This window comes from Geospiza fortis, unplaced genomic scaffold (genome assembly GCF_000277835.1).
Source record: "Geospiza fortis unplaced genomic scaffold, GeoFor_1.0 scaffold424, whole genome shotgun sequence".
In the NCBI taxonomy this organism is placed as follows: Eukaryota; Metazoa; Chordata; class Aves; order Passeriformes; family Thraupidae; genus Geospiza; species Geospiza fortis.
The window spans coordinates 1,397,632-1,408,056 of NW_005054354.1; the positions used below are offsets into that span (position 1 = coordinate 1,397,632).

The window sequence follows — 10,425 nt, forward strand, 5'->3', positions numbered from 1 at the left end:
CCTGCCCTGTCCTGTCCCGCCCGCCGCCGGTCACTAACGCGGTCTCTCTCTCTGTCTCTGTTCCCCCACAGCTCCCCGGCTCTTCAGTGGCAAAAACGTCCACGTGCCCCTGCTGCTGGTGGTGGATCTGTACCCGGGAGCGGCGGGCGTGCAGCAGGTCAGGGGCCGGGCGGGAGCGGGGCCGGGGCCGCTGCCCCGCTCCGGCTGCGCTCCGTGGGATGAGCGAGCGCCGGGCCCTTCCCGGGATAAAAGTTCTTGTTCCGCTTGTTGATTTCTCCCTAACTTGCAATGTGTCTCTTGGGCCGCTTCTTGAAGTGCTCTGAGCTGTAGAAGGGCGCTGTCACCGCTGGCATTTAAAGAGACCAAGCGTTCCAACTTACTGCAGACGCCACTGGCTGCGTCTCTGTTTTTACCGGCAGAAGGAAGCGAAATAGGAAATAAGAATTAAGCCGTGTGAATACTGTGTAATGTAGGGTTCTAAATTACCAGTGTTACCTAATACAATTTTGAGGTGTCCATATTGAATTTTGCCATGGTTAGACAAACTTCTGACGGCGTCATTTTATACTATGAATTCATATATATGTAGCCATATCCTTGAGACTTGTGCTAGCATACGTTTTTAAAGGTGGGGGGAATATTTTAGCTAAGAGTATGTTCTGCAATTTAAGGTTCTGCCTACCTGCTCCTGTAATTTAACATTGGCCCATTTGGACTAGGTGTGGCACTTGGACAATTCAATGTTATACTTATGGTACAGCTGCCAGACTTGTCATACAAAGCAGCTCCTTCCTGGCAGGCATATATTAAATATCTGACTATACTATGCATAGAGGATGTTTATAAGCTCCAGATTTCTGTGCAACTCGCTTGATGCTTTTTTTTTTAAATTATTAAGCAGTATGAATATGAAGCAGCAGTTTATTTCAAGATAAAGCTCATTAGTTTATAAAACCTCTGCCCAGAAGTCTAAACTTGGAAGTAAAACATCAATCATAACAAGAAGTAGGTGTGAAATGATAGCACAAGACTCTCAGAATTGCATAAAGAAGATAGCGATTAACTTTCATTTTAACTCTCTTAAAATACTTTATTCTAATGCAGAATTTTAAAATTAATTTTAATCTTCTACCTGCCTACATTTGCAGTCATATAGTGTTTCAGTTCAGAAGTTCTGGACCTCCTTTGCATTACTATGTTGTGTTGCAGTGGGAAATTCATAGCCAGTGCAAAGCTCAAATCCCATTCCTCATAAAATATCTTGGGCAGCTCTTCTTTCACATTCAGTTCTGATGATTACAAACATTCACACTATGTAAGTAGATCTCTGTCTTCTTGCTTCATTCACTGCTATTTGTTTGTAATCTTTGTGAATAAATTCTCACTTTACAGCGGTGGTGAAGTAATGAGGTCCTGATTTCAGTGCAGTCTCTTTGCACTTCTAATGATTTTTTATTGAATGAATAATTAATCATCCTCCTTTTACTTTTGACATTGTAAAAAAATTAACTCACTTAAGAGAGTAAACACAGTCAGAGACATACCTGAAGTGAGAATTCACCTCCCCTCCTTAACTGGTTACAAAGCATTGTGGGTTGATGTTGGAACCCTAGATGCTGTTCCTCTAACTTGTACTGGGTTAATTTAGTAGATCAATATTGCAAGTCTGGCCTAAATCAGACTGCAGGCATAAACCCTGCAAGCTCCTTCAACAACAGGAAGGTACTGGTGTGGAAAGCCAGTAGTTCCTGTAAGTAAATAGGGTAGTTTTCTGCAGCTTTTCTGGCAATGATTGGAGCAGCTTAGAAACTCTAGAGCAAAATATGAGTGCACTTGACTAAAGAGCAGTCAGCAGAGCTGTATTGTCTTATGTAGATGGTGGGTCCTAATGTAATATAAATTAATTGCATGCTAGCAACAAAAAGGGTCAGATTTAAAAATAAAGAGTTTCATTGCTGCTACCAACTGTTTCTGTATATAGGGACCTGTTTAAGTCTTTATAAGGACATCTTCTTTTGCTTTATTTCCCTTCCTTATAACGTTTAGGATTTCTGTTTTTTAAAAGACCCTTGCTTTCTTGTTTAATCTTCAAACAGCTAAAACGCTCTGTTACCTCAGGTTATAGTTTTAATGTTGTAAAATAGACCACACATCAGCAGGTCAGATATTTCCACTGGTCTTCTCTGGATCCACAGTTCTGATAAATGTTTGTCAGTACTTGGAGTCCTAACAATCCAAATAAAAATGTTCAATGGGAATATAAAATTCATCAGAAGCAGTTAATACAGAAAGGAATTTTCTAAAGTAATTAAGCAAGTTTGCATCAGATTTTAAATTTTATAAGGACAATTAGGATGCTCTTATAAAGTGGGACTTCTAAAATAAAATGTTTTCTAAGGAATAAGCAGTTTATCAATTGATAGTCACCTGTATAATATTTTTGAAATTTGTACCTGATTGACTGTCACCAATAAACTCTATTTTCCTTGGAATATGCAAAATTAGGGAATTATATATCTTCATCTTGGACTGATGGTTACTTAGGCTATTCATTGTACCTACATGTAGTTAGGACTCAGTTCCACAGACCACCCTGAATGTCCACAGTAAGTGATTTATAGTGTCATGCAGGGCAAGGCAGCTTGCTATCCAAGGAAAAGAAGTGTATGGAAATTGGCTCATAGTCAAGCTCAATCTGCAGACATTGAGGTTGTAATTGGCTTAAAATGTTTGTCTCTGCAAATCTAAACTGAAACAGAAACAAAAGTACTGCAGATATGGGCTGTGCTCACACTGCAACCAAGTATGTGAAAGACAGAAGTGGAATTCTGGTCCCCAGGGAGCTACATCACCTTCTGCACACTCCACAAAGCTGTCAGGAAAGCTCTCTAAATTCAAGCTTATGCTGTTCCTGTGGGTGACTCTATACTACCAGGCTTGTAATTCCATGTCTCTAGTCTAACTGATTGCAGGGTTAGGAATCATGCACTTTATATGAACTTTGCAGTTAAACTCTTTGGAGGTAGCCATTTACATTCCTGTTGTTAGCTGTCCCATCTTGACCTCTTCGCTTTACATAACTCTTCTGTGAAAAAGTGATCCAGTTATGTATGGAGTCTTTGTGACATATTATCTTCTGCCTTGACTCTGTTCTTAAAGCACAAAGGCCTGTTTCCACCTTTTTATTACTTATAGGCTCAAGGAAACTCACATGTCTTATTCAAATTCCTTGCTGTAAAATCTGCTTCATCTTGACTTTTGACATTTCACAGTTCACTACTTTTCTTTCAGTACAGAGGCATTTTCTTTCATCAGTTGTTTCTTTGTACAGATTTTGCTTACTGCTTCCTCACTGCAGCCTATTCAGTCATATCAGCCTGTAAAAATTCATAGGAGAGCAGATTTCTGTAAATACAGAAGATCAAAGAGGAGCATTTTTAGCTTTTGGCATTATTTACAGATGTTTGAAAGTCAAAGAATTTGCATTGGATTAAATAAGTAGTTATTAAGAACAAATACATTTGGTTTAGTTGTCTTCCACTCCTTATGATCTCAAAACATCTACTGCCTCATTACATTTTGAAAGCACACACTACTGAGGGCTGATGGCAAGAATATGAAATGTATGGTAATTGTTTATGTATCTCATCCCCATTTAAAACATAGAAGGCCTTTAAAAACCTATACTTTATCCTTACAATTTGCAATTAAATAGCAAGTTCTTACGAAAACACACATTTTTCATTAAAATACACCTGCAGTAGTGCAGGGGTTTTCCCTGGCCAGTGATAACATACTGTGGATCACATCATATCTTTCTCTCTCTCAGCCACTCATTTAACTGTGTGCCCTTTATCCTCAAGCATTGCTGGAACAGATTGAGAGTGATGTGTTCCTGCAAGCAATGCAATCAGAATCATTAGCGTATGTTTTACTTCCCTCTTTTAACTTTCCATGCCATTTGTCTTGTGTTAATTAATTTTCCCTTATTAATTTAGCTAGGTAACAGAACAGCTGTCTTGCAAAAGCCAAGGATATTAGAAGACAATGTAGAAGTTCCAAGCAGAATATCTATTCTAAAATAACTGCATTTTTGTTTTACAGATGGGCTGGTCACTTCTTTGTAAATTAATAGAAATTTGTCCAAGTACTCTACAAAACATAGCTCCTAAGGATGTTGGGAAGGACTGGGAAGTACTGGGTGTTCACCAGTAAGTATTTTGTATACAAAAAGTCTGCCAGAATACTTGGTCATTTTGGCAGCATATATATGCAATGAAATATGTAAAGTTATTACATCATCTTTTTTGTGCATTTCTTCAGCCTTCAGAATGGGGCACAAAGAGAGATCTTATGCATGTATTTCAATACCTGGTGCAGAAAGTAAAGGAGATTGAGCCAGACTTTTTTTAATGACACTCAGTGACAGAATGAGAAGCAAAGGGCCCAAATTGAAATATAGAAAATTCCACTTACACATTAAAAAAAAAGCGTAGAAACACATTTGGCCGATGCAGTATCACCTGGATGTTTGTGTGTGTTTTTCTAAATGTGAGGAATTATATCCACACGCCTAAAGTAGTGTAAATCAGGAAGAGGGGGTTTTGTCACACCTGTTATTATTGTCTAAAGGTAAATATTTGCACTGATCACCTCAACTACCTGTGAATTCAATGGATATAGTTACCTTTAGAAGGAATGGTTTGTTCTGTCTTTTTAGTAAATTGGGCAAATCGTGGTTTAGACTTGCTCAGCTTTCAAAGGAGGCCTAAGCAAGTGTTTTCTGGATGTCTGTGGTTAGATGGGATGAACACCCACACAGGTTGGCTCAATCGTTGCCCTGTAGCACAAGTGCTAATTTAGATGTAGGCACAATGCACATGGGGGTTGCTTTGGGGGCTTGGTTAGGTGTTCTCACTCCTGGGCAGATTGCTGCCTTCAGGGCTGATAATGACAGCAACAAGCACTTACAGCCTTATAACCCTGTGAATATGCCTCCACAGTCTTTACCACACTCTTCCTTTGGAAGGTTGCTGTTGAAAAATAGCATTAAGATGCATTTTGATTTTGTGGGGATTTGTTTTATAGTATAGAATACATGGTCAGTAGGAGAATGAACTCCCCTGAAAGACGTGTTGGCAGTTTTTGTTGGAAAACAAAACTGATTTGGGTTGCTTTTCATGAGCAAGAAATAACTGAGCTGAAGCTGCACATGCAATTTCTTTGGCTGCTGAAAACCTTGTTAATTGACTGAAAGTTATCCTGAGAGCTGGAGATACTGCTGCTCATTCTCAGATCCCATAAAAATTACTTTCTGGGACTGATCTTTCCTGCAGCCTCCTCAGCACCCATGCAGTGTGTGCAGTTAACAAAGCATCCTTTTCAAACTCAAACTTCACTTAAGATCTGATGATAGCACTGCTGTACATGATTCTTTCTCAGTACCATCATTTTAGCCAACTGTGTATCCCTGTCTGACATGTTGACAGTTTTCCTTGCTGTGGAGAGGCTTAGTGGGGGAGTGGACCCAGGCATTCTGTCAGTGCCAAAGGCAGAGCAAGCCAGCTAAATTATGTCTCATGTTCCTTGAGCATGGATTGTACTATGTGAATCAACACCATAATGAATACATGCTGTTTACAGCAAGGCAGGAAACAGTTACAATAGAGAAGAAAAGGTCATTTTTTTTCAGGAGATTTTCCCTTTTGTGTATGTAACTATTTTGGGAGAATAGGAATATTAAACTAGAAAAAGCATTTCTTTCTTTTGTCTTTCAGCTGTGATCCAACTTGACTTCACTGCAGTTATGTTTACAAATGGTAGTTTGCTATTGATTTAGGTGTTTTTGACAGTGTAATGCATAATTAAATAGTTGCTGTCACTGTTTCTCACAAGAGAAAGAGAATTTCCTTCAGTGTATTTGCATTCTTTCCACAAGCTTAAGTAGCCTTCATGAGATGTTTTGTAATCTCCTATGTTAAACCTTCCTACAGCAGAAGAAGTTTAGAAAGGTTTACATCCTTCTTGGTTATACTTGAAATGGGAGGATACATGGGAGGGAATTCTCTGAAAGTAAATTTGGGAAGTGGATGTTATGCCTATAACTGATGTTACACCTCTCATCAGATTTTGCCTCTCATGTCTACTTTGGTCATCATAGCTACAAACACTAGTGCTACAACAGAGGAGAGAGAAACTGGCAGCATCATAGTATGAAGGGAAGACAGTGATTCATTCCAGCTTATAAATTTAGACTTCAGCAAGGCAAACAACCACTGCCAGAGCTGGAGTATGAAATTTGGATGAAACTTCAACTGCTGCTTTTGTTTTTCAAGACAGGTCAAGAATATCAACTGAAGTATTACAAATGACTGTACAGTATATTTTTATTAGATATTATATAGGCAAAGTTTCACATTTGAATATTATTAAAATTGCAGAATCAAGCTCTCTAAAATAAGGAAAAGTAAAAAAATAAAGTTTCTTTAGTTTTTTGGGTGTAAGTCTATGCATTTTAATTTAGTTTTTAATTACAGTTCCCCCCCTTTTGATATAGGCCTCATGCAGTGTGATATCAATGCTTTTAAATTTTTTTTTGAAGAGGAGTTAGAGATTTTTAGTCACTGTTTTACAGATAGTAATTTGAGTAAAGTATGTTGAAAATATCTACTGATTTTTCTGTGCCCAGTTTGATACATGACCTGAATTTTGCAGTACTTGGCATTGTTTGGCTCTCTGTTTAACAAGTCAGAACAAACTTACAGAAATTACACAGAGTGCAACTGGCAGTCTAAGATTTTTAGTGGTTTGTCCAGCATCATGTAAGTGCTGTAGGGCTGAAACATAAGATAGAGTTCATCAAGGCGCTGTTCAAGTTCTTCAGCTGGGAAACTGCTGCTTCTCTTCCACCAGACCCTTGGTTGTTCAGTGTAACTGAGCTCTTGCTGCAGGCAGAGCAGTGCTGTGCTGTCCTCACTCTGTGGTGCTCCACAGACCAGTGCTCTGCAGGGTAACCACCTCCTAAATGACCCTGCAGAATTAATTAATATAGCTGACTAAGAATTAAAGTAAATTGGACAAGTTATACATCAGTATTTTAATGAACTATGATCATAGTTGAAATTCTAATATTACTTCATTGGTAACTTGAAAAAATATAAACTGAAATAAAAGGGGTTTTTTTAATAATTTGAGAGCTTTTTAATGTTTTGCTAATTTTTATAACTACTTCTGTTTTCAAAGTAAATGTTTGATAAAAATTTGTGTTTATCAATATTTCTTTAGCTATAACTCTTTTTTCCATTTTTTTTCTTTGTCTTTAATTTTTAGGCAGATTCTTAAAATGCTTACAGTCCACAAAGGAAATGTAAATCTTTCAGTAATAGGACTAAAAGCATTAAATCTACTCCTCATGTCAGGTATTGTGTGCTTTACTTTCCTATTTCATCTAAGCCTTTAAAACACTGATACCAAGTGTATGACTGTACATGGCAGACTGGATTTTTCTCTCTGTTTTACTCCATGAAGTCACTTGTCATTTGTACTTGTATACAAAATAATAAGAGTGCTATTTTGAACCTTTTTTTTACTAGGTAGGTATGAACTGTCTTTTGGTGGAAAAGTTTTAGAACATCAGTACTATTGCAAAATGCTACCTTAAGAGACAACTTTGTCATGGGTTATACAAAGCTGGATTTGAACTCTCAGTGTAAACTTTGAGGATGGTATTAAATAATTTTGTATTTTATGGTGTTTCAATGAAAATATTGAGAAATCATCAGTGCAACATGTAATTTCTTCTGCTGTTCAGACATAATCGCTTTCCTGCTCTTGGAAGAAGAGGTGGATGTGTTTTCCTTGGTATTTAATGCCATGCACACCTTCCCTAAAAATGAAGAGATCCAGCAGCATGGATGTAAAGTGTTACACAAACTTTTTGAGAAAGGTATTTTATCTTGTAGTTTATGACATTAGAAAATGTATAGATTGGGAGGGATGACAGATATACATTTAAAGGCAATAAATGAATTTTTGCATTCCAGATTGGTTTGTGAATTATGTCTGTTCTTAAATGAGCTAGCACAAAGCAGACTTTCCAAGAAATATCACAAATTCTATAAACTAGAGCAATGAATATGACATCTTTTAAAAAATAAAAATGTCCCTTCATTTCTAACTCCAAAGTTAACTGAAAAGATGGGATTTAATGTTGGTCAGTAACTGGAATAAAGAATAGTGACATTTGATTCTAATTCTCAAAAACAGGATTGTGTATTTAAGACTGGTAAATTTTATGTAATGTGAATGGTTCTAAAATCAAACAAATGTTTGTACTTTAGAAAAATACTTCATTCTGCTTTTTACTCTGACAATGCTAAAAGGTGATCATGTGTCCATACAATATTCCCATTTATTCTGAAAAATGAAGTCACCAATTTTTGTAGTGAATTTTTGCAGAAACCTCAGGAATTGTGCATGTTACAGCCAGAAGTCCCTTTGTTGTAGTCCCCTTGCTTTGAATTGAGTTTCTTGATTCAAAATAAATATTGAGAAATGCTATCACTCTGCTCTACTTCTTTGCTTCAAAGATAGTCTTCAGTTCTTCAGATTGGTTCTTTTTGGCACCATTCTCTATTGCTTTTTTAAGTCTTTCTCTCACATGTGTGCTTGGAATTATCTTCTCTGTTCCTTTTCCTCTTCCTGTCCCTAAAAACTTTTGCCCTGCTGTATTTTCTCTTCAGTCTCCACAACAGTCTGAACTTCTTATGTTTTCTGTGCATGTTTTTTGTAACTGCCAGATTTTTACAGATCTGGATGCAGGTACAGACCTGCATACCTTCTTCTTGATGGCAGCACCCATGTGACAAGTTCCTAGGATGCTCCTGCCTTGTTTTCTCTACCTCTGAGCCACCTTGTCAGTTTTTGTTATGTGGATGTTTGCATAACTTTATCTTTAACCAGATTCAGAAAACAATTCTGCTTGTGAAATTTAAGAGGTGCTCTTTCTCATCCTGGATCAGTTCCCTTATCTGTGTCATTGCACAGCCACACAGTTATGTCAGTATGAATAACAGGGGCCAGGAAGGGAAAAACCTTAAGCCATTAAGGTAAGATATTATTAAAGTGTGGCTTTATGGAAAAAAGTCCATTATTTTAAAAAAAATTATATAAAATGAGAGTATGCAAAATGGCATTACCTAATTTTTTTTACCACTGTATCCTTAGCTTTTCCCTCACTTATATACTGTCTTGGTTTGGACTATCTGTGGAAACTTGGTTTGAACTAGCATCTGTGAAAAAGGCTAAAAGACTTCTAAAATACAGATTTGCAAGGTAGCATTTAAAAGTCAGAACTCCATTACATAAAGTGCAAGCTAGAAAAAAGATGTTTATAAAGTAGCTCAGTTTTTAGTTAAAAAAGCCATAATTATGGAAGATTATGTGTATGGAGAGTACTTTACTTTCTGTGGAACACAGAAAATAAATATAAGGAAACTTGATAGAAACAGTTGTCTTTTCTCATGATGCACCAGGATAAGAATTATTTCCTCAAAACATACTGTATCTCTTGCCTTTCAATTTAGTTCCAGAAGAGCAACTGACTGAATTTGTTGAAAGCAAAGATCATATGATCATACTGAAAGTATTTAAAGAGTTTCCAGAGAAAGAAGAGGTGATTCTTCCTGCACTTTATTCATTACATTCCTTAGCTGGTCCACGTAAGTATTAGAAGTTATTTTCAATTCCTTTTCTCCCACACTGTGCATCAGCTCTTGCTTTCTGTAGTTGTAAAAAGTAATCTTTGTGTGATTGCAGAAAATCATTGAGAACTGGTTGGGAGTTGCCAGACAAATCACCTTCCTGTTTTCTTTGGGAAATACCCTTTTTTTTAAATGGGCTGTTTATTATATTTAACCATTAAAGCATAAATCTTTGCTAAATAACAGAAAGATACTTTCTTTCACTTGGAGTAAGTGGTAGCAAAGATGCTTGTAGAGACCAAAGTGTCAAGACCCTGTCCTGTCATCTTTTATTACTTGAAAAATAAGATATATTTACTGACTAAATAAAATCTTCAGTGAGTTTGGGTCACAGATAAAGAATATCCTTGACAAAGTCTGTCCCACAGAGGAAAATTGCCCATACAAATTCAGTGGCCAGGCCTGGGAAAAAATATCTGAGTTCAGACACCTGCTGTGGTCATTCAGTGGTGGCTGCAGGGGTGAACATTGGTAGCACTGTGCATGTGGTAGTCTTACAGTGTCCTCAGGTGTTGTGCAGTAAGACTGGAAGACAATGTCTTTGTTGTCTCTTGTCTTCCAGTAGCAGCAGGTCTGTGTTCTATGAAAATCAGATCCTGAGAAATGTGTTTGATGATTTGGGTCAATTTGTTGACAGCAATCTGATCTTGTTTACCCAGAGGGA

The 10,425-nt window shown here is 37.2% G+C and overlaps 1 protein-coding gene across 1 annotated transcript in view; it reads left to right on the top strand.

Moving 5' to 3' along the window:
* Positions 1-76: 76 nt before the first annotated feature.
* LRRK2 (leucine rich repeat kinase 2) overlaps positions 77-10,425 on the top strand; it is a 63,334-nt gene continuing 52,985 nt past the window's right edge. The window contains exons 1-5 of the mRNA XM_014308031.2: positions 77-157; positions 4,105-4,211; positions 7,330-7,418; positions 7,811-7,945; positions 9,585-9,719. Coding sequence (XP_014163506.1) covers positions 4,105-4,211; positions 7,330-7,418; positions 7,811-7,945; positions 9,585-9,719 — 466 coding nt within the window. The 5' untranslated portion in view covers positions 77-157. The remainder of the gene's footprint in view (positions 158-4,104; positions 4,212-7,329; positions 7,419-7,810; positions 7,946-9,584; positions 9,720-10,425) is intronic.